The sequence below is a fragment of the Embiotoca jacksoni genome, unplaced genomic scaffold (genome assembly GCF_022577435.1).
Source record: "Embiotoca jacksoni isolate LCO1_2020_lvr unplaced genomic scaffold, fEmbJac1.0.p SCAF_2, whole genome shotgun sequence".
NCBI classification, from domain to species: domain Eukaryota; kingdom Metazoa; phylum Chordata; class Actinopteri; family Embiotocidae; genus Embiotoca; species Embiotoca jacksoni.
In genome coordinates this window covers 11968971-11993718 of record NW_027185340.1, presented here as the reverse complement: position 1 = coordinate 11993718, position 24748 = coordinate 11968971, and the positions used below count along the sequence as shown (strand labels likewise).

Genomic DNA, 24748 nt, shown 5'->3' with positions numbered 1-24748 from the left:
TGCACGTCACACCGTCATTCCTGAGAAGAGACACTTATACCACCTGTCCTGAAGCAAACCTGGAGGTGATATTATGAAATGCCTTGCTTTAACCTCCAAAGGCACAGCTAGAGGGCCAGGAAGTGACACAGAAATGCTAGATCAAAGCAAAAGAACAGCCGCTTCCTCTCATCTATCGATTCCTCAGTCCACACTGCCGCAATCCAAAAAAGCTTCTCAGTCTCAGTTGATGAAAATCATCCGAGTTTAGTCTCCACTTTATTTCATTAACATCCTGTAGTTTTTATTTCTGTGTGTGCAGCCTGCAGCATCCATGCAGTTTATTGCAGCCGAGTGAGAGAATCCCTCTCCAGGCTATACATGTAAATTAAGTGAAATGATTTAAATACGGTGAAGTAGCCACCTAATAATAGTGTTTTGTTCAAATGCACCCCATTTGTTTCTGCTACAGTTTGTGCTCCACTTTGATTGTTGCCTCCCGTTACTGTTCGCTGAGACTTTAACGTCCCAATTTCACCACAGTGAACGGTAATGTTTGATCTGATCTTATTGTGGGGAGATTAAAGCTAAATAACGTTTGTGTATGAAGCACAATATGGTTGTCACACAGTGTTGTTGGCTTAATTACTCTAAAGGGGGAAAAAAAAATATAGAATTGGTGTAAAGATCCACACTTTTAAAGCACGTGTTGGCTCACTGGAAGTCCAGACTGCCAAAGAAGGACTTCGGGTCACATAAAAAGTATGAATTGCTCTGACAGCTCTCATTCATGGTCTTTGCCCTAACTGGGATATTTATAGATCAGTATTGTCTGAGCTTGGAAGAAGACAGACTAACTAGCCACTTTGCATATATTAAGTGATAATACCAGCCTTCCTAATAATACTATCTCCATCCTGTCTTACCTGTCTTTATTTTTTCACTGAGCTTTAGTTTAACTTTACTGATCCATTAAAACTGGGGTCTTTAGCCCCTTTTCCACTGCTGGTACCGGCTTGGCTTGACACTGCTCACTTTTTGGTTTCCACTAGGCAAAGGTTGTGGATAGTACCTGGTGCTCCGAACTCATGTGAAAACATTGCAGACCGACTGGTCAGAAAAAATTATGTGAGTGACGCAGAACGTCCCACACAGACCCGCCATTGTTAACCAGCCAAGCTACGATAGTGGCTGCATTTTTTAAATTTGTATTCACTGGACTCTTCAATTCAGCAACTGCAAAGAAAAAAACATCCCCTCCCCTTCATATCCTCCCATAGTTTGTGTGTGTCCTGTTGAAGATGATGTCACGGCAGTTACCTGCTGCACACCCACGGGTACTATCTGGAGTAAAAAATGAAATCCAGAAAAGTACCTGGTACCAAAAGCAAGAAGAGTCGAGTTGAATGGAGCTGGTAGCGGAAGTAATATTCTGCCATCATGGATGATAGTGGTGGTCGGGAAGGGAGGTCTTTGAATTTGACATTCACATGTCACTGCTGTGGCCTGATGAAGCTCCCTGTTCTCCTTAAAGATCTGACCGCACATCTCCAGTATGGCCCTGGGCCCTGATGATGGATAGGTTAAGGGTTAATCATTGAGTCCGAAGGAGAAGATTGTATATCTGCACTAATATGGTTCTTTGAAAGACTCAGTAACAGTATACTAAACCATATTTATAAACCTGTTTGTTGAAGCTGCTGGAGCAAACAAACCAGAACTAACTTGCTCATCCTTGGAAAAAATTGATTTGATTATTTCTTTTAGAAATTAGATTTAGATAAAAAAAAAACAAAAAAAACCCACAAATAAACAGCATTAATAAATAGAAGAAGGAAAAAAAACCTGTATTTTAATCCTTTAATTTTCTAATTGCCAGAAATTAATTTCTTGGCCTGTAACTCGTGATTCACACAACAAAACTAGAAATAAACTTATTTTTCTTTTTCTTTTTTTGTTTTTTCATAAGCTGACCTGCCATCACATCTTAATAAAGCCCCACTCTGCCATGCTGCTGAATCCATTAAGATTCTATAGTGAAGCTCAGATTGGACTGCAGCACAGGTGCAAGGACTGAGGCAGAGTTTCTATAGGGGGAGGGAGTGAAGGGAAGTCAGACCGGAGAAGAAGGTGCACTGGAGTGCCGGGGGTGAGCCTAGATGACAGCTGAGGGACTGAGGCTTTCTCTGGCTTACCCTCGTGAAGATGGGGTCAACGAAAGCAAGTGGGGGGGGGGGGGGGGGGGGGGGGGGGGGGGGGGGGGGAGTGCGGGGGAAGGAATTTATGCAGTTCCTTCATCACCGGGCCCTGTCATGGTGGTGGGGGCACGGCCGCACCGCTGGCTGGAAGACAGATATAGACAAGAATTATAGAGACAGAATTTGCACTCTTAGCCTTGTCTGGGTTACTGGCATCAGCAGCTGAGAGCTCTGCTAGACCTCCATCTCTCTGGGCTTTTACGTCACATCCTTCCCTGGCGGTGGTGGTGGACGCCCCCCCCCCCCCCCCCCCTTCTACCACAGAGCCCCAAATTGAACACAGGTGCTGCTTAACATTGTCATTGACTAGAAATAAACAATGGCTCATTATTAGATCTGAAAGACACCACTTCCACCACCTGTCTACCTGAAGCCTGATCCACTGACAGTCTAGTTTGATCAGTGATGTCTTTCTGTGTGACTGCAACCCCCACGTACTTTTTCTTTTCATAAAATTCCATCTGCATTTATTTATTCTGCAGTGTTCAATACTATATCGTCCGAATGGGTTTATATTAACTGAAGCAGATATAAAGTGCTCACATTAAACTAAAATATACCATGTTGTAATAGCTGCACAATTACATCTAATATTGTCAACATTCTATATAAATTCCCCTCAAATTCAGTCTGATTTTGTAAACTCATGGATGTCTGCTGTATTCAAATACATTTCAGTGCAATGCTTGGCTGCACAGCTGCTGGTGAAGATTGAGCCACTGATGAGTCCATCAGAGATGCAGTCAAAGATGAGTTCAACTCACGTCAGTATTTTATGACAAGTAGAGACGTGTCTAATCATCATTACATGATAAGGAAACTAGAACTGTGATGCTGCAGTGAGTACTGATCATGAGTTTATACCTGACGCACGTTGATGTTCACACGAGTTTAAGATATTATGCAGCTCCACACTTGACCATTTTTTTCACGAGATTATAGACAGTAAAATGGAACAAGTATTATTCTTTTAAATATAAATATAAAATAAGGAAAGCGTTTAACAGTTTTCAGACAACCAAGAATATTATTTGGATCTAGATTGTGCGTAATGAAGCGCTCCGCTGTGCGTAAAAGTGGTGCATTTCACACCTGGTCCGCAGAAGATCGCGTGGCTCCAGCTAACCTTTCACGCCGTTTCCAATGTTTTCGTTTTTCATTATAGCTATGTGGCATAAATAAACACGTTCTGGCCCGCAGCCCTATATTCCATGTTTAGAGAGAATCCCTCGACGCACACACACAAACACACACCCCTCCCGTCCGCTATCCAATCCTTACGCGAGGACAGCGTTGACGGGGGTCAAGAGGAAAAATAGCCTCATATATACGCCCGAACAGTGTTTTCTTGCTCCGAGTCCCCTCCAATCTGCTCTACACTCCTTGTGTGTCACCCGAACCGGGAATTGTCTGCACTTCAAGGCCAAAGTAGTTCCACTATCAACTGAAATGGCACCCAAGAAGGACGCTAAGGCTCCCGCCAAGAAGGCCGAACCCGCACCCGCACCTGCACCTGCACCCGAGCCCGCACCTGCTCCTGCGGCTCCTGCTGTCGACCTGTCTGCAGTCAAGGTACAAAGACCGTAAAGCCATAATGTGATGCTCTGGGGAGATGGAGTGGGGTGGTGCTGGCTGCTCGGGATGAGCCAGGATTTTACTTTTTACACTCGAGTTGCATGACAGAAGTAGGCGGGCTTTTTTCTTTTTCTTTTTTTTTTTTTACATGGAGAGAGATTCTTTGAGGGACCCCTGGTCAGTTAAGCCAATTAAGAAATGCGTTTTCACATGTATGTCATACTTTTAGAGGGAGGACAATGTGAGAGTAGCTACTGTACTGTACTGGTTTTTTTTTTTTGAGTCAGTTCAATTGCAAGCCAGATAGACACATGCATTTGAACATCTTTGAGCAGATGCACAGTTCATAGTGAGCTGGTGAGAGCAGCTGCAGGTCTGAAGGACCACTCTGAGTTGTGCAGAGGACAGCGGAGACTCACTACAACCATGGATAGCTCACCAAGGCTTAGACCACACCCCGGACTCTCCGGATTGGACTATCAGAGAGGTGACTAATGTGTGATAGGATGCAGAGTGACACCAAATGTGGACATGTTAATGTAGCTAAACATGGACCTCCACAGATCAGGTGCCAACAAGTGAAGCTAATTTCGGCAACGAGACAAGTTAGATGCGGGTTTAGATGTGATTGTTTAGTTTACTAATTGGAAAATGTCTGGCTTCTATGGTCTTTTGAATAAAAATGTTTCTGTTGTTGATTTCATGGCATGTGGAAACGTTTGCCTCGTGTATGTTTTTTTTTTACTTACAAGCTGCTTTGTATTGGCTTGTAGGTGGAATTCAGCCCAGACCAGATTGATGGTATGTAAATCTCGTCCTACCTTTGCAATCACATGACATTACATACAGTCCATCAGTCATCAGGCCATCTTTATTTTACACTGTCTCCTGGCCAACTGTTACTTTGATCTATCAGTCATGAATACATATTTACAAAGATAATAACTAACCACAGTACAATATCAAGAACTTTAAGATGGACCTTAGCTCGATGCCGGCGATCAACTTGGTAACAGGTCTCCAAGTGTTCCTGACAGATGGTCACCTCAGTCAGTTTTGTGTTTTGACATGCCATAAGAATATCAAATGCCTTGTGAAATCTGCTAATCTGCTAATTGAAGCTAAGAAACCCGTCATGTGTGCAGTTGACTTTAAGTTGGCTTTTTAGATGTCAAAATCAGTTTCTTGCTTAAATGCATTGCTCATCATATGAGAATGATTAAAAATGTTAACATCAAGTAACTGCAGTTGTTATTAGCACAACATTTTGCAAATAATACTGAATATAAAGTATGTTGTGCATCCAGTGTTGAACATCTGCACACTGTCAAGCACCAGCTCGGCGAACCAATCATCACCTTCAGCTAATGAAACAAATAAATTCGGTCTTTCCAGGTGAAATAGCATCCAGATCATGTCACATATTAATCATTGCTGTAGGCAACTTCATTTAATGACATGAGAGGCAGATGTCAAAACCCAATTAGATCCATCTGTATGTCCTCATATTAATTTCAGCTTCTGTTACTGGCTGTTTATAGGTCAGTTGATAATGTCCGTGTCACCAGATCAGTAAAATCAAACCGTGTGCCGAGAGACTGCAATTGAAGAAAAATCAGCGGCTCATTTCAGAGATTAAAGAGGGAAGAATAGTGAACCGATGGTCTTGTGTTTGACAGAAAGAAACACCTGGGTACTGTTGGGTCCTTCTCCCCCTGGTTGGGGGGGGAAGGGGGGACCAGACCTGTAGTCTGGCCACCTGCTTGTTACGCCGCAGTCAGCATTCCCTGCTTTTACTCAGCTCACCAACGCCTTGCCTTTTAAAGGAGGGGCTCATATTCTCAGCTATGTTTATCAATTCCAAGGTGGTCTTTTAAAAGAGCCCGTAGCCCTGCTGAGAGAGAGAAGACAGCTGAGATAGAAATAGTACGAGGGGTGACGGAGCTCGGCAGGAGTCTGTCCAATAATAACACAACCTTTTGGGATGTCTTGCACTAGTTCTGGGTTTCTCTTGTCAGTTTGTAGGACTGTCTCCACCCGCCAGCAGGCGAGCAGCCGCCACAGCTGCACTTGGACAAATGCAAATTGCTGACTCCAATTTGTGAGAGAAATGCATTTTAAACATACAATAACTTCGAATGCATTTGGAAGCAGGATGTGTCATCACTGCTTCTGTCCATTATCAATCTATTCTAACATGTAGGTCACTTATTTCAGATGCTGAACTTAAAATCTTAAAATGTTGAGAGATTTTACAAACTTCTGAAAGCTTGGCAGTGAACATCACAGACGTTACCACATGGCGATACAATTTAAATGAATCGGTTCAGATACATAAATAACAAATATGATCCAATAAGTAAGCAATAAATTATATAGCACTTCACCCCTGTTAGTTATCCATTGTTATATTTGCAAGTAAGTACATTCATATGATAGATTCATTACAATTACATATAAATTTAGAAACTTATGATGTAACAAATGAAAAACATTCATTAAAACTGTACACTGGGTTGGTTAATTTGAAGTATTTAGAGGGAAAATGACTTTCTAAAGGAATTGTCAGAGGTTAACATACAGTCCGAGTTTAACAGTTTGAAATTCACCAATGAATATGATAGTTTAGTCATTATAAACGTGAATAGCTCTGAAACACACATACACACACACACACACACACACACACACACACACACACACACACACACACACACACATGTAAATAAATGCAATAAAGTTAAAGACAATGAAAATATTGGATGATGAAGGTGATAATGTCCTCCTCTCCTTCTATTCGACAGACTACAGAGAGGCCTTCGGTCTGTTCGACAGGGTGGGTGACAACAAGGTGGCTTACAACCAGATCGCCGACATCATGCGTGCTCTGGGACAGAACCCCACCAACAAGGAGGTGGCCAAACTGCTGGGAACCCCCTCCGCTGACGGTGAGCCACACATTCATCATCATTTATCACCACGGAATTAGTTGAGGGTCCATGTGATGATGTGAAGGATTTATATATTTAGAGATTTGAAAGTACAGTTGAGTGCTGTGTGTTATTTGTTATGTCTACATTTGAGAATTTCATGCACAAGATCTTAAGAAGTGCAATCAGTCTTCTAGTTGTTTTAATGATAATGATACGATACATTGCTTTGAATTGCTTTTTCATTGATATTAGCATGATGTGCAGTTTAGCAGTCATAACAGAACTTGGATAAACATTGTTACAACTGATCGGTCATTTAGAGAGCTGATTTGTCTGAGGTGATGTGTCGAGGGAGTATATATGTATATATATATGCAATAACCTGTAATGCATGGCCATGTTTTCACTAGATTTTAGGCTTATTTTGAAACTTTTGGAGCAGCCTTCAACCAATCAGCATTGACCATCATATGCGCCAAAATGCAAAAATAACAAAACACTTGACTTAAATGTCATCACATTTAGTTGCTGATTGGTCCAGCCTTCAGAGCAGCTGTGTAAATGTGACTGTGAACAGGGTGTACAGACTAAAATGGTAACAACAGGCTCGGTTAGCTTTAACCTACAGAGGTCACTATAACATTGTTTTTTCTCCTTACAAGATTTAGACCGGGGTTGCTCTCAATAGAATACTATTTATTTACTTAAGCTTTTTAATCACAGTGGTCGATAAAGTCATTTCAAAAGCACAGACCTGTATTTGTGATGTGTACCTCTGGTGCGGTCTGGTGATGATGCAGCAGTGAATCTTTATAAGCATCGGTCATCACCCACACAAGCAGTGTTTTACTTCACTCTGCACTGTGGCAAAGTCAAGACTGCATTCAAAACTGTAGCCTGTAACAAAATAGGACTATGTGTTAAAAAAAAAAAAAAAAAAAACTCTGTCCAAAATACCACCTGGTCCTTAAACCTCACGGCCCTCCATCATGAACCTGAAGTACAGCCTGTAGTAGAAAAGGTAGAAAACACATTATTGGTGCAGACGTTGTGTTGGATTTTGTTCGTGCGCTTTCTGTTGTCTCAAATCTGATGTCTCCTTCACCTCTGGACACAACTGACTCTGTCTCCTTTCATGCAGACATGGCTAACAAGAGAGTAGAGTTCGAGGGCTTCCTGCCAATGCTCCAATCCATCATCAACAGCCCAAACAAGGCACAATTTGAGGATTACGTTGAGGGTCTGCGCGTCTTCGACAAGGAGGGCAACGGCACAGTGATGGGTGCTGAGCTGCGTATCGTCCTGTCCACACTGGGTGAGTCAGGCCTCGATGCTGCTGTGTCTGCCCTTGTGTGTGTGTGTGTGTGTGTGTGTGCGTGCGGGTGTGTGTGTGTGTGTGTATGTGTGCGTGCGGGTGTGTCACTTTGTGTGTTGTTAATGTTGGACGTACTCTGCCTCCCCCTACAGGAGAGAAGATGAATGAGACTGAGATTGATGCTCTCATGGCAGGACAGGAGGATGAGAACGGCTGTATCAACTACGAGGGTAAGTCACAAATTACAACATGAGAATTCTAATTCATTTAACAATCTAACATAACTATTTACATTATATAGAGGTAATATAGGATTTTCAGCCTGTTAAACAAGACTGCACCAGTTTTACATGTGAAGTTTACTTCACTCAGTGAGTTCTTTTATCTTGGAACTTCACACAGTCTGAAAGGATATCCTTGATGATGCCATCCAAAGTAAAGATGCTGTTGAGTTGCATTATGGGAAGTGTAGTATTCAGACTTTTTCGAGTTTAGGGATTAAAAATCAGGATATCTTGACTTCTACTGCTTTGATATTGGCCGTTATGTTTTTTTTTATTTTTTTTAAATGAAGCTCCTGTGAGTCCGCCATCTTTATGGAAGAGCATCACTGAATCACCAGAGTGTCCCTTTAATGCACGCTTAACCGCTCAACGCCCACCAACCTGAATTCGGGCCGAAAGAAAAAACAGCAAATTTGAAATTAGAGACTCATGATTCAAACCACTTTAAGATCCCCAAATCACAGTAGCAATAACAGCAGCAATAGATCCCTACACTGTAAGAAGAGTGCCATCAGAGTAAAATTGTACAACGTTGTAATGTATTACCTGTTTTGCCACCTGTTGGGAAACATACTTGATGATGTTCACCAAATAACAGTCTATTTTAGTCAAAACAGGGAGTGAATGTTCAGCGTTTAATTTAAAGAATGTTCAAGTTGCACAGATATTCCAGTGCAGTCATTTATACAGTATTTTCTACGGTGCATAAACCAGAGCAAACACCTTTTAATATGTTCGAGTGAGCTGTTTCCTGTCATGTCCTTTACCCAACCTCATTTGTACAGTTTATTGATTCTTTTTCTCACTCACTCAATGTTCCTCTCTGTTCTTTCTGTCTGCTGCCCTGGTCTTCATCTGCAGCCTTTGTCAAGCACATCATGTCTGTGTAAGGACCCTGCCACTGCGGTGGTGAGCATCGTATATGTGCAGACCCCATGGTGTCGCGACATCCACTTGCTGTTTCCTGTACCATCTGTGGAAGCAGCGGAAACAAAGGACTATGAGATGTCATTTCCCGAAACCTTCTTTTGTTTTGATCTACTCTTCTTTTTTTCTCCTTTTTTGTCCAACTGGTGCTTTCTCATCTCTCCCTTCCTCCTCTTGCACTTCAGGAAGTAGTCCCGATTTCTCACGAGGTGTTTCTCTCTACATCTTCTTTGCCCGAGACCCCCAGTCTCATTGGGTATTTTTTGGGCGTCGCAGGGGAACAGTGATGGAGGGGAAGGTGGAATATTGATGACCATCCCCTCCCACTTACCGTATATCTGGCTCTCTATCTGCCAGTAAAGTGAATGGTTCGGCCCAGGACTGGCCATCAAAATGAATCCACTCCTCCCCAACCCATCCCTAAGTCTTAACTTATTGTATCCCCTGCCATTTCAAAATAAACTTTTCACACTCCCATTTTATTTCCCAGTTTTTGACTATTTATTTACTCACTGATATTTGGATCATTTATTTAGCGAGACATATGTTAAAAGAATACTTTGACATATTGGAAAACACACTCATTTGTTATATTGCTGAGTGTTAGATAAAATTATTGAGACCACTCTCATTTCTGTCTGTTAAATATGAAGCTACAGCTAGCAGTTGATTAGCTTAGCTTTGCATATTTATAGTAACGATCTGACAGTGGTACAAATCTTATGTAACTCTCAGCAAGAAAGCAAATAAGTGTATTTCCAAATGACATAAATCAATTTTTTTGTTTTTGTGAAAAGAAAACATCACCACAGCATCACTTTTTGTCCTTTTTATTGTCATTAATTATTGTAACTGGTGTCATATCCACAAGAGAAAAACTGCGTACATCTACTTGACCTTTTAAATACATTTACAGTTGCTTTAGGGTGGAGCGGGAGGTGGGGAAGGGGCACACAGAGATGGGGAATGCAGATAAAACACAGAAGCAAACAAACAGTTGCAGGTGAGGGAAGTAATTAGGCAGGAGGCGGGTCATACCACAAAGAGTGTCTGAAAAAGAAACTAGATCACCCAAACACTTTATTCCTAACAGATATAACAGGAGCTGACTGAGTTACCTTCAGTCATTTTGTTCTTCTTCGTTAAGTGTCTCTTTCATTTTTGCAGGATTTTTCAAAATATTTTTTATTTTTTTTCTCCAATTTCTTCTCCCACATATTGCAACAAAACATCCAGATACGGTAGCATCCGCCGTAAAAGCGGCGCGAGATCTGCACCAAAATGCACACACACAGACAGATTTCAGAGTAGCTGCATCTTCTGCTTAATCTCAGGTGTCGGATTGTAGCGTCCTCCGCTGTGGTTCAGACAACAGACAGTCCTGATGAGTGCAACGTCAGCCTGTATTAGTGGAGAAATGTCTGTACTGTTTAGTCAAGAGAGCTGCAGGTTTTTGTAGAATGAGCTCAGGTGTTAAATATTATTCCGAAGTGTCAACAAGCCTCTATAGTGAACGGCTGAGCAGGTACAGGAGCGTGAGGCTCCTCCACAGGACTGAGATGCATTCCTTAGCAACACCAAATCAGCTGTCTGACATTGTCACCAAGCATTACACTGTAAACAACTATTAACTACAAAACATGAACTTGTTTGATCTTTATCCAATAAATGAGGAAATAACTTACTAAAATCCTTTTTTAAATTACAAAATAGCCTCTTTTTAATATTAGAATCCATACATGCTTGTCATATCATGACCTAGTTCTTGTTTGAATGCAATTTTACAGTTATATTTTATAGCCATATTGTCACTTCCTTTTAAAATGTTTTGAGGACATGTAGATGGCAAAGAACTTGTATTTTATACATGTTTCTCTCTATATATCTGTTAAATATAATATATATTGGATGACAAGAATGACTTGCAGTAAGGATGCTTGTTTTGTTAAGGGGGTCTGGCGTCCATGCACGTTTACTGAGCAAGAACAATACGTGCGGCATGGTGTACTGGTCACATTACTTTTTATTTAAAGTAGAAAAAAGGCTGTAAGTGTTCTTCAAAACAATGATCCAAGACCAGTCAAGCCAATACTTGGTCCCCGCTGTCAAGGACCAGCGCTAAAACTGAACTATTCTATGCAACATCATTCAAAAAGAAGGAGATCAACAAAATGAATCAGAAATAGCACATGTATGGGTTTAAAATAGACAGGAAACAGGATAAAGAGGACTGAAGAACAGTAGCTCCTAATTTGAGTCTCTACTTGAGTGTTGACTTGAGAGGTGAGTGATGGATTTTGAAGTAAAGATGTTCAGAGGCTGTGGTTTAGCTGAGTAGTAGTGGTAACCAGTGAGCCTCAGGGTGGCAGGAGAGGGCAGAAAAGTTTGAAAAGGATCAGAATGAGGACGTCTCGGGTGCAGAGAGAGATCCAGTGTTCACAAACCCTGCTTGGCCAGAGCTGCAGTGACATCCTCCGCCAGGGTCGCTAACTGCGGCGACTCCGTCATGTTGAGACTGCCGGAGGAGGATAGGTGGCTGTCCCGGTGGCGGTGGGGAGACACCGAACCGGACAGGCCGGGCGACTGGACGACGATCTCGGCTCCGTGGTCCACTCGGGCCTTGACTTGATCTCGAAATATCAACCTGTGGCTCTCGATCTGTGAAAGGCGATGTGGTGGTGAGACGTGAGACGTGGATGGGGAAAAAGGAAACAGTTTTATATCATGTCATGGAGTATTTGTGAGTCAGCTTGATAACATCGGAAATAGTCTGTGCTGTCCCGGGTTCACTCAAATACAGCTGAGATTAACGTCTGCATTATGTATTGACTCAGAGTGTACCATACCTTTACTGCTACCCACATGACAAGATAAAGGAATACGAAAGTTTTTGGAAGATTGGCTTTGTAGAATAATTTTTAAAAAAACAAAAAAACATCTACATTAAATATTTCATCTTTTTTTTTTTTTTTTTTTAAATTAAACCCAAATTTATATCATAATATGAACATAATTTAAGATTACAATATAGTATTGTTGTTACAGACATCCAGATTAGTTTTTCTATCTACGGTCTTTCTACTTTACAGGTAAACTGACAACTTCAGGATACTAAAAAGTCTGTAAACCATGACTTGCACAAGTACTTACTCTCAAAACAGAAGAAGAAAAGAGTGAAGAGTATCTCTTATTAGAGTTTACAGTAAATCTGAAATTATTGAGTGAGTCAATCTCTCAAAAACTTGATGTCTTCCTTTATATCATGGATTGCGAGCGTGGAGCTGACACTCACCGTGACGTCGCCTCCACCAGGCATGTGGTTAGCATTATCCAGGGAACCCACCTTGGCTTGGGCTTTGTCTTTGAAGTCTAACTTCACGCTCTCTATGCGCACGTTACCGCCCCCTGGGAGGGAGTAGAGGAAGTGTAAAAACTGGACAGTCATCAACCGGAGCACGAGCAATGTGCAGGTTTAACTCCCGCTGTGTTTTCTCGTGTTCTGATTTTGACGTGGGCACTGACAGAAACCCCCCCCCCCCCCCCCCAAAAAAACAAACAAAAAAAAAAAAAAAAACACGAGTACCAGACTGGTGGCCGAAATATCTGCTCAAGACTCATCGAATGGTTCTCGTTAGAGAAGAGTCCATGTGGTTAGAACACACGTGCTTGCTCAGAGCAACAGGAATTAAGCGGACAGTGCATCGCACATGTTCAGTGATTCTGACCAAAACACACTGATCCTGTCTGATGCCCGGCAGGCCTTCAGTCTAAAAGGATGGCTGAAGGTTGTAAAATATGACAATAACAGAATGACACCAGCAGGTGGCGCTACAGGACACAATGCAGACTACAACACCTTATTTGGAGGGTAAAAGGGGATGTCTACATGAAATCTAAACCTTTTTAGTGCTGCTAAATGAATTGTACATGATGATGACTTAAAAGGCCAGTTCAGACAAAACACAACAACAACAACAACAACAACAACACAGATTTACCAATGAATACCAGTGTTGTCTAAGAGCTAATATTTATTAGCTTTTTAATTGCATAGGCGTTGACATGACTACCACAGCCATTTGGCCTGGCTGCCAAATACAGTAGACGTTTGAAATTTATTTTGAGGTGTTCACGGGAATAAAATGTGAAAATTTAAAAGCAGCATTCCTATAAACAATGTGCCTGTTATTTATGGTAATCATCAAATCCTGCTTTGAATATTTTTGCTGGAGCCATTTTTCTCACAGCAGGATTTGTTCCCATCAAACATACTCTCTCTGACTCTGGAATCAGTGTTGTAGGGAAGAGGTGTGAATGTAATTTTGCACACGGCATTTCAGTGATTTGAATGACAAAACCGAACTGAATGTATAACCTAATCCAGGTCTGATCCAGCCCATTTCATCAACATCCTGTTCCACACACACACACACTCAAAGGTAGCGGTGCTGCCAGGAACCAAAACACCTCCTACATTCGGCCGCCTGTGGACAGATCCATCGAGCTGCCACTCCAACTGCAAATTACATTTATTTCTGTAACACTGGATTAGATTGCACAATCCGTGTCTGACATATACCAGTAAACAAGTCTTAGAACAACAAACCAGTGGGACTTCTTGGCCTCAGTTACACCTTGTTTTAACAGTTTATCTGGATATATTTTCTGGATAATGACATTTGCATTTATAATTTTAGTTTTTTTTTGTGAGGAAAGACTGACCAGCTACTGCTACTACTTGTAGAATTGAAGCTGGTCGGAAGAAACATCATCTTTTAACTCTGATAACAAATCATTCTGCATGCTTTTACCTTGCATAAACAATGAATCAACCAATGTTTCCTTAGTCAGAGGACATGTGAAAGTTTCCCTCCACGCGTCTTTCCCAACTTTGGCTCCCGGCTCGCCTGTCGTGCTCCTTGCCTAAGATTTCCTGCTCCTCACAAAGAAGAATGGTAGCAGGGCAGTTCAGCTCAGCCAGCTCCATTTGCTGCTTCTCTGGTCTAACATGCATTCAAACCTTGAGGCTGCCCAGTGCAACCACAGTCTGAACTCAGCAGCTCATGAAATATAAATACCTGCATCTAAGGAGTGCTGGACATCCCCCCTATGAATTTATATTGCATGGTGAGAGACTGCAGCAGCGACCGTGTGGTCGCCGCTGCCATCCCGCGTGAGGGGATCGCTGTACCTGGCCGATGATGGATGTTGTCCAGAGAGCCACACTTGGAGGTCACATGGCTCAAGTTAATCTTCTTGTTCTGTATTTGCACCTGGTGGAAGCAGAAGAAGGAAAAGATGAGGTCAGAGCTCACTGTTCACAGTGAGGTTATAAAGTACAGACCAGCTGACCTCAAACTCTGCTCACGTCAAGCTATTTGGATTATTTCTTCCATTTACTGTTTTATAGAGAAAGAGTACAGTATTGCCAATCTGCACTGTACTTGTGACTATAGCTGCTGTTGGAAGAAAATGATTGGGTATCAATTGAGGATGAAAGGTTGCAATTTGCTACAATCCAACACAGTGATATCTAATTGCATGTAATTATTAGGAAAGAGGAGCAAGAAAGCACAAGAGCAAGAACACCAGCGACTATTACAGTCCTCGTGTCCCTCTGTGCAGAGAACTGCTGCTGTCGGTTCAACCAAGACTGAATACGAACTCTGCGCTTTAACTATGCCTTGAAAAGGATTTGGCACATTCGGAGAACTTGTCAGACACACCATGACAGTGAGAAGTGTAAGACAGTAAAATGAAAGTGGCCACAGGCAGAGAGGAGACAGGGATACGCAACTATGCGACACACCCAGGAGGTCTGGAGAGAAATCCACAGAGACATGTAAGGAGTGAGCTGATGAGACAGCAAACAGCGACAAGCTGTAAAGCTTCAGACACAGCACAGTGGACACGAAGAGATACGCCACATCCTGAGATGAACCACTGGGACACGCCCGTGGTCAACAATCACTTTGCAGAGTCACCGACTGAGTTGATGTGTCGTTTTGCAACCAGTGATTTAGTGTTCTTCGTCTTCTCCTCTCTTACAGGACCGGAGAGATAAAAAAAACGTCAGGAAAAGGAAGACGAGGATGAACCACGCAAATCGTGAGTCACATAAACAAACACAACACAAGAGCACATAGAACAGTATGCAACTTTTAGCCTTTAAATCCAGTAGGAGGCCATGTTGCTTTGTTAGGTTGTGGACTGATAAAAGCAGGGTCCCTCACACATGCATAACACAGCATTAGTTTAAAGATATGGGAGGAGATTTGTGTCAGCGTGGGTGAAGATTGGTCCATCCCTCCAGCAATCATGTGTTTTGGAAATCTACTTCCCCTACTGTTGAGGTGTTTCATTGTATTGATGTGTTTAGATTACTGAGACCATACGTTACGTTCGATGATATTTATTCTTTGTTTTTACGTAATTTATAAAATCAAATATTAGTTTGGCCATTACAGGTTGAAAATATTCACATCAAATACCGGTTTACATGATTGAATATAAAATGTTATTTCGCTCCATTATTTTCACACCGTGTCTGTTCTAATAACAGACGCCTACGTTTTACATATTACTGAGTGATTCAAAGAAGAGGTGATGAGAGGTGTTTGGATGGGAAACTTAAACTTGACACACTATCCAGAGTAATTCAATATTTATTTTTTTATTGAATTATTAACTTCATTCAGATTCATCAAAGGTGTTAGAGACTTTCTAACTAATACTAATTTAGGGCCTTGATTTTGTGAGCCAAGGTTGCAAAGCAAGTTTATTGTGAGAGAGCATGGAGGTGAATTATCCTTTCGTCTACTTTATCGGAGTGTGTGTTCAAGTCTGGTAACAATCATCGCCAATCAAATTGGCTCTTTCACACTCCAAAGGGACCTGATGTAATCTCCCAGTTTAATAACTGGGCGGCACAATTTAGTTACAGAGTGAAGAGTAAAGAGCACTTCTCCTGACAAAAAAATGTTTTTTTGTGCACAGCAACCAAAGTAGGATTTATAGTTGAGCGGTTGTGGGTCGAGAGGATTGTTTACCCACCAGTTCAATCCCTGGTCTCTTCTGTCCACTGTTACCTTGAGTGTGCGTGCGTCTGTGTGAATGCACAAATGACTTCTTCATCTTTACTTGTGTCAGTTGTTACAGCCTTGGTTCGTCTGGAACTGTCTGAATGTAAATAGTACAACGCTGTTCCACCTGAACTCCTCTACATGTCATTTCACCACAACGCTCATCGTTGTCATGTTCTTGCTATTATAAGCTGCAAGAAATGTGACTTCTGCAGCTGTGATTTAAAGTGACCAGTCGTCCTTTGTGCTATTTGTCACTTGCTGTGGATTGACATCAGATATTTATTATGTCGTTGCGACTCTTGAATGTTTAGACTCTGCACGGTATGCGCCTCGAACACCGATCAGTTTTTAGTTTTAGTATGCCCATAGTTTAATAGGAAAAGGGGGTAATTACCTCCTTTTTGTTTTGTTATGACAGGTGAGATTAGATGCAAACAGCTGATTTATTTTTTATTCAGGGTGAGCAAGTTTGGTAATTGCTAAAATCTATAAATCGTTAGTAAATAAATACAGTAAATAATGCCGCTACTGCAAAACAGGGAACAAGACAATAGTTAATCATAGTAATTTTGTTAAAATAAATTCTTGTTTTTAAGTCCCACTACTACCAAATGTAGCCACCACAGTTATGTGAGCAGCCATCATCTGTTTTGCCACAAGAATTGGCCTTGTCAATCAAGCAGCTGTTGCTCAGGTTGTCAGATGCAAATGAAGAGAGGTTTGATGAGAACAGACTATTCTGAGGGGAGGTGATGTAAAGTCAAGAGACAAGTTTTAATTGTCTCCTTGTTATCAGGCTTATGTAACAGTGTCTTCATGGTGTGCATCACTCAAGTCAGAAACTGCAGACGGGGCACACACTGTACCTGCTGCCTTCAGATGGCTGTAATCAGACTTAATCGAGGGCTTCATGCAGCGTGATACCTGTTGTGCAGCACAGACTCTGGCTGGAATCAAATCTAAGTTTTTCCTATGCATTGATAGAGTCCTGGAAAGTGAAACACACAAGCAAAACATGAATAAGATGTGTTTGTGTGATTTATTACAAGCTCTTAAGGGTTAGTATTACAGAGCAGCACGTGCACTGTGCTGCCGACCTGCTCTGATGTTGCACGGTGCGAAACATGCTTAATTTTGATGCCAAATTTGCAGTGCACCATTGGATTAGTCGTGACACTTCCCCTCATGTGCCTCTCCTCCCACAGAGAGGCACAGTGATTCACAGTTACAAAACAGGCAAAGAAACTACTACTTGGAAGTGCATCTGCAGAAAAGTTTTGTCCTTTCATGCTATTTTCGAGTGCTGGAGGAAGAGACATTCAGCCTTTAGTATCCAAAATCCTCCCAGGACACAAACCACTACCGGTTAATGAGGTGTTGATGAGGAGCAGTCAGGTAAAGAGCACCAGATACTACTGAGAGAATGAGCGACTTGACAATATAATGGGACACTTGTGAAGTGAGGTGGGAAAGGAAAAGGCAACACAAAAAAAACACAACACAACACTGACAATAACACTGAGACAATGGGCTTGCAACACAAGACTCACGTTTCCACCTCCTGCTGAGTGGCCCCGCCTGTCCAAGGACCCACACCTAGACTGAACATGGCTATAGTCCAGCTTAACACTGGGGATGAGAACCTGCAGGGCGGAGGTGAGGAATGAGGTGGGAAAAGACTCGGGGCTTACTGGCAAGTCTCTTACACAGTTTGTATCCCCCTACTGTTTGTTTGGCTGTAGTGTGGGCACTAATGACCTAGTGGTTCCCCCCTTGCCCTTGACAAACATCATTCAACGGAAACAATCACTGTAAACTGACAAGCAAGACAGATTCATCTCCCTACGCGTGTCTCAGCATGAGCTCTGACACTGTATTAGCCTGACGTATGTTCCAAAATGCACAACATCTGTTGACTCCTGAGAGGATTACTCTCCTACTACATTGAAAAATAACCTGATATCAACACTTTAAACATCCCATAGCAGTGGATGTCATGAAAAAAATGCCTAAGCTGCCCAAGGTAGTGAAAGGCTTCGCTGCAGAGTAATACCATGTCTCAAGACTGTCCTGCAATTATTTTGACTTTACATGGATTTTAAGGCGATGAAATAAATATGAAACATTCAGGAAATCTTGACCTCGCACAGTTTGACAAGAAGAAAAAAACTCCTCCACAACGTATTTGAAAAGGATGTCAAAATTTCCTTTACGACTTTGCATTTCCTCTAAAAGCCTTAAAATATACGTAAATGCAAATTAAAAGCAGTTCAGCCCGCAGACTATTAGTCTAAGCTGCGAGGATGATAAGATGTGTGAGTGTGCTGTGACGGTGAATGACTCTCTGTAGCTGCAGGGAGAAAAAAGCAGGAGTGAGATGCAGACACAGCAGAGTTTGGTACAGTGCATTAACATTTCAAAATAAATGCATTTTATCTGGCAGCACAGTGAAAGCAATGGGAAGTACAGCAGGTAGAAAAAAGACAAAGTACATACAAATCCCACACATTTTGTGCACGAGGAGAGGAGAAGACAGCAGAGGGCATCAGGTTTGTGAAATGTTTCAACGTGATCCGACCAAAACAATGCTTTGAAACACTGTTACATCTGGTGTATTAATATGCAAATTTAGTCAGAGTTCAAAAGACTGCTGTAACAATGCAAATGTAGTGATGGGCTCAGTGACACTATCAGCAGCAAAGCACATATACAGCTCATCTACTGTATGATACAGTATACCAGACAGAAAGAGGAAGCTTCAGTTTTGAAGTCTGTGCATTCGGTTCCCAATTAGCAGTGTTTTCTGCTGTCGCTTTCCCTCCAACCAGTGAGTGATGAAAGATCTCGAATTAAACAGCCCCCATAACTGGTAAAACAATGTGTTACCATAAAAAGTCTCCAAGTAAGTTTTAAAAAGAATAAAACATTGTCTTAATGATTCTATCATTCTCTAAAGCAGAGGTGCCCAAACTTCTTAGACCACAATACCAATCCAAATTTACTGAGCAGTACTTTTCACTGCAGATACCAACATTTGGTCCATAGAATAATTTTTTTTTTTTTTTTTTTTTTTTTTTTTTTTAATTCAAATGATTTAGGCCTTTGTTTCTTTTCACCACAACCTGACCACAGCACAGCAAAGTAAATGTTTCACACACTTAACATCATACAATTTGAACATCAGTATAACATGTGACCCATGCTGTCTTACGTTGCTTTCAATTGTGGGATACACTTTATAATGGAAGCAGACATTTTAAACCCTCGCTGGAAGGTCGAAAAGTTGACCAAGCAGGGGAGAGCAAACTAAACTGTACTTACTCTTTAATATTAGCTGAAAAGACTTTTATGTGGGCAACATCAAGTATGTGGAACAAACTAACATCACTAGCGAAAATGGAAATCAGAGACATTTACGGGGAACCAAAGACACATTTAACTCAATGATAGACCCGCGGCTTATCTGTCAGTGTAAAAGGAGAACAGGAAATAAATACCAAACATGAAGCTAAACCTAACACATACAGCTGTCCCGGATTTAATAGGAAACTAACTCAAAATAAATGATGACAGGGAATTCTGTAGAGAACATTCCTCCTGAAATAACGCCCTACGACAGGAAGTCAGGCTGCAGGTGTCAGATGGAGCTGGGAAGATTTAAAGTTACTTGCTCAAGGACATTTTAGCACGGCAGACATTTAGCAACATATGGCTACGGCCATGTGGCTGAATCAGTCTCTCTAACCATCGGGCCACCTTTGTGCCCGACAGCTGAGCTATTTAGGGATTTACGGCACAGCTCTGACAGCAGGAAAGTGGGTAAAATCAGAAGCTTGACGGCCAGCTGCAGCTGCTATGTTCCTCTGCACAGGCATGCTAGTAATATGTGTTTAGCAAGCTGTAAAAGTGACCTTTGTTATCCTCAAACTAAGGGTGAAAAAGAAAACCTAGACGGCTACAATACTAAACCATCAAGCGAGCCATATACAGTATCTAGGTTTGAATAGCACAACAAGAAGCAACTTGTAGCACCCTATATAACTGGGCTTTAATGTACAGTGGGGATTCTTTGGATTGACTAACTACAAATAGTCTTCACTTGTCCTCTGCATGGAGGGGGAAGACGGAGGTACGTACATTGGCTCCACGGGGAGAGGGCTTCACATTATCCTTGGAGCTGCATTTTGACAGAGAGTGACTGAAGTCCAGCTTCTTGTTTAAAATATGAATCTATGGAGAAATAAAGAGATATGTGGAGTTCTTACATGGTAGATGGTAATGAGTGCTTATCATATCATAGCATATCTAGATTAGACTGTAGTGTCTCCTCTTGTGACTGATGAGTAAAGTTCTGAAAAATGTGAGGTAATGTAGATGTGATCTTGTGTTCACTGCTGCAGTGTATGAGGGAAGTGTGAAGGATAGATATGTGCATGGGACATCCTGAGCATGTTTATTTTCTCTTGCTATTTCAGCATTTTCCTGTATGTTCCAAAAAAATTTCACGATACCATAACCTTAATATAATAACTATGGAGAGATCTGAAATCATTTCATCCAAGCAAACGATAAAGTCATTCATTTTGCATTACAGAAATAAAAAGGGCTGAACATTACAGTACCTTGGAGCATTGCCTTTATAAATGTCCTTTTTTTACAACCGTTGCTGCATTTAATTTCCTCTATTGGAATAAGACAATTTCCATTGACGCTAATTATTTCCATCATAAGTTGACTAATGAACAGGAAACTACTTATATTTCTTGAAGAGACCTTTGTTGAAAACTGAGTCCTGGAGTGTGCAACTGTAATAAATACAAGCATTTTAAATTTAAATTGCAATAATTAATAATTTATTGTTATTCACTGATTTTTGTCATTTAAAAAAACCCACACCTTTAATGCCCATTACTTTGCCTTTGCGTTCAACTTTTACAGTTTAATATGAGTGACTGCTTTGTTTAAAGATAGACGTATTGATATTAAAGATTTACAAGCATCTAAGAATTAAACACAGGAGATAAAGGTCTGACTGTCTCGACCCCACACATGACTTCTTCCTACAACAGATGGCACTGTGGGTCAGACCTTATTCACATTTAAAAATTAAATTATCAATCAAAAGGCAGTGCCAACAGAATTACTAATTTGTTATAAAATTGGTTTTTATGTAGTTTTACTTTATAAATGCCTAATTTAAATGCAAATTCAATGAATCGCTAATACCCTTTTCACAAGTATCAACATATTAATTGAATAAAATGACAAACAACTTCTTTTTTTTAAATTATCATTCTAGTGGCACACTATTTTCCAGTCTGTATAAGAATAAAACCCGGTGCCATCATTAACAGTGATGAGGTGTACCAGCAGGTCTTGGGTCCAGGTCACACTGTGTGCAGCCGACAGACACAGAGTAATGGAGATGAAGCGCAGCACTGACTTCCAAATCAGAGAGGACCCACGTTTGGTCTCTGTTGGCATATTTTGGTCCAAGTGATTCTATGAGGACAATCAATGGACAGGTCAGTGGCTGGATGGAGGCCGGCTACGGGCTCGGGGAGGCTCGCTACCGGAGCTGCTTGTAGAGGCACTACTGCTTAAAGCTGGTGGGAACTACTGAAGTTCAGGGGGGGACTGTATGGCTGTCATTACTTGGACTTTACGTGTCACTATTTGGATATGAAAACAGCTACAGAAGGACATTAGTAACACTACACAATCCTATACTGAGTTGGTCACTTCTGTTAATAGGTACAGTATACTCAACTGTGTCATTCTATTGTGGTTCACTTTAGTGTATTAAATGTATTTATATCAGGAGCCATGTATAAAATACATTCATCTCAAAAAGATTAAAGGTGCTTTGTAACAGATTTAGCTACTACCTTATTCACGTCTGCCAATCTCTACTTTACACTCAAAACCGTTTATCCCCCGTTTTTAGGGCCATAGCGATAATGATGGAGTAGGCCATAGTGAGCCTATGACGTAGACACACGTCAACATTGTTTTTCTAATTACTGTGAGTGTCAGAAAGTGGAGACAAAAGTTCTGCACTGCAGGTTTAAGATAAACTTGGTTTGATAATTCTAATCCAATCACAAAGGAGCTGAAATGATCCTTCGTATATACCTTCTGGTGTTATAAAGCACAGTGGTCCGATAGTGACAGTAAGAGAGATCTTCAACAGTAAATGTATAAATTAAAACTATTTATAAATACTCAACTGCATTCAAATTCAAGAACTCTTTTGTTGTATTTACATTTTTGTCCTATGAATTGCATTCAGAAATAATTAATTCCTCTCCGAGGTGCTTTTCTTAAATCCACTTGAGACAGAAATGGGAACATTTAGGCAAAGTACTTGTTCAGACGCTTTTTATTGAATATCCTTAAACACACGTATGCCTCTAAACCGCTTCCGTCATCCCATCATCAGAGCTTAAAGCTGCTGACCTTAACAGGAACATAAAATGTAACTTTGTGTCAGGCAGCTTGTGGCCAAACACAAGTTGTGGAATCAGGCCAATCGCTCTGCCCAGACAGTCACCCTGAGTTCAGACAAAAGCTGCCATCGCCAGTTTGTGTCTGATAGTAGGCACCTAGGGGTGACACACACACACACACACACACACACACACACACACACACACACACACTTTGTTTTTCTATCTTTGTGGGAACACTCAGACATAATGCGTTCCCCAGCCCCTTATCCTAACCTCAACCATCACAACTAAGCACCTAATCCCAATTTTTATTCTAACCCTCATCCTAAACAAGTCCAAATGACTCCTTTAGGGATAAGATTTCTCTGCAAGTCATTTAATACATTTATAGACAACACCTACAGAGTGCATGTGTTACCTGTAATGCAGGAAGTGTGATGTGTTCACAACCGCACACAAGCAAACAAAACACTGGATACAAATTTGGCCAAACATCCACATCCACAACTAAAATCCCCTCCTACGTGGAAGGGATTGTACAACTGTGTATGTTAGGATCAACACTGCTAGCATTGATAAAAAAAAAAAAAAAATTTAAATACCAAAAATGTGAGTGATAATGACCCAGCATGCTTCCTTGCACACATAAACGCACATGCAAACAAAGACAGACAGTGCAGCCAGCCTGTTTCTCCTGCAGATGACAGGCCAGCGTTGGGAACATGATCCCTCCCTATTTTGTGGCTGACTGCACAGAGCGGCTCAGAGACCTGGCAAGTCATAAAGATGCCAGCCAAACGCTTAGATTCCTAATCAGGTCATCAGTGGAGGCTTGTAAGAGCTGATGGCTACAGACACACACTGCTGTTTTCATGTCTATGCTTCCTCTTTCAGTGCCGCCTTTCTGTTTCCCACTGGAATACAATATTTGTCAAACTGTAGGGTATATACTCGCAGGCACCCCGCTAATGCAGACTCTGTGCAGCAACAGAAAACACGATTTGAAATGCAGATTTATGATGGCTGTCCTCACTTCACACAGCCAGGAGGAAAACTTAAGGGACAAACACTGCTCACAGTGCCGACCCTCACTAAGATGTCGAGTCACTTTTCTGTGACTCGACCAAAGAATTGTTACATTTAGGGGTAGCAGGTAAAAAAAAAATGCCGTAACAGAAGCCTGATTTTTACGTAAAAACTAAATAAATATTTCAACTTAGTTGTCGTCAAGATCTTTAAATCTTCCTTTGCTGTGGTTCTCTAGCATTTCACTCAGGGCATAAAGACTGCATCGTGTGAGAGATCACTCACTCTGAGTTGCTGCTTGCACTATAGTTTCATACTGGGGCACTAACGTTAGCCAATCGTAACGGCTAGTAAATCAAACAATAACTGAAAGCAGCTAAAAACTGCGAAGAACTGCAGAGCTCGATGTTGGTGAATATGATTCTTAAAATCAAGGTTAACATCAACAAATAGCTTCAGAAAATGTCTAGGCTTGTCTTTCACATAATCTTTGATGGGTTTTTAAGGCTTTCGCAAACTTGAATACAAACTATATTCGTATGCATTTGTTGAGAAAAATGTAAGTTAGCAGTTAAGTAAGTTAAGAAAAATGGTGCAAAAACTTTTTTACTGAGATTTAATCAGTACACATTCAGTGTGCCATAAATTGTTTCAAAAACATTTTTTTTTCTCTTCCACAAAACATCATTATGTCTTAACTCTTAACTGTTCTTTTACACTGATGAGTCAGCAGTATGATTGAAGGGCTAACGGTGGGCAGAGGTTGCTAAGAATCTAACGTATGACTGTTAGTGTGGACGCACGAAGGAGAGAGGAGAGCTATGGAGCCTAAACACATCAAGGCAGGAGAAAAAGACAGAAGATGTTAGACACAAACAGACTTTACAATACAATGTCTACATCTGGCCTAGTTG

General features: G+C 41.2%; 2 protein-coding genes and 1 long non-coding RNA gene across 15 annotated transcripts in view; 2 read left to right on the top strand and 1 right to left on the bottom strand.

The window, feature by feature from the left end:
- The window catches only part of LOC138201248 (uncharacterized), a 68465-nt gene that overhangs the window by 1795 nt on the left and 41922 nt on the right, over positions 1-24748 (top strand). The window contains exon 3 of the long non-coding RNA XR_011178478.1: positions 15322-15379. This is a non-coding gene — a long non-coding RNA (uncharacterized lncRNA). The remainder of the gene's footprint in view (positions 1-15321; positions 15380-24748) is intronic.
- Positions 3581-9753, top strand: myl1 (myosin, light chain 1, alkali; skeletal, fast). Its single transcript, XM_069154585.1, has 6 exons — positions 3581-3809; positions 4586-4613; positions 6617-6760; positions 7887-8060; positions 8213-8290; positions 9206-9753. The coding sequence occupies exons 1-6, from the start codon at positions 3687-3689 to the stop codon at positions 9232-9234; spliced, it is 576 nt and encodes a 191-aa protein (XP_069010686.1). The 5' UTR covers positions 3581-3686; the 3' UTR covers positions 9235-9753.
- map2 (microtubule-associated protein 2) overlaps positions 10086-24748 on the bottom strand; it is an 84195-nt gene continuing 69532 nt past the window's right edge. For 9 of the 13 annotated variants that reach the window (XM_069154568.1, XM_069154572.1, XM_069154578.1 and 6 more), the window contains 5 exons: positions 20494-20586; positions 17907-17999; positions 14463-14544; positions 12564-12676; positions 10086-11929 (listed from right to left, as the gene is read on the bottom strand). In XM_069154568.1, coding sequence (XP_069010669.1) covers positions 11708-11929; positions 12564-12676; positions 14463-14544; positions 17907-17999; positions 20494-20586 — 603 coding nt within the window. In that variant the 3' untranslated portion in view covers positions 10086-11707. The remainder of the gene's footprint in view (positions 11930-12563; positions 12677-14462; positions 14545-17906; positions 18000-20493; positions 20587-24748) is intronic. The other 4 variants (XM_069154573.1, XM_069154576.1, XM_069154575.1 and 1 more) reach the window with 4 other exon arrangements.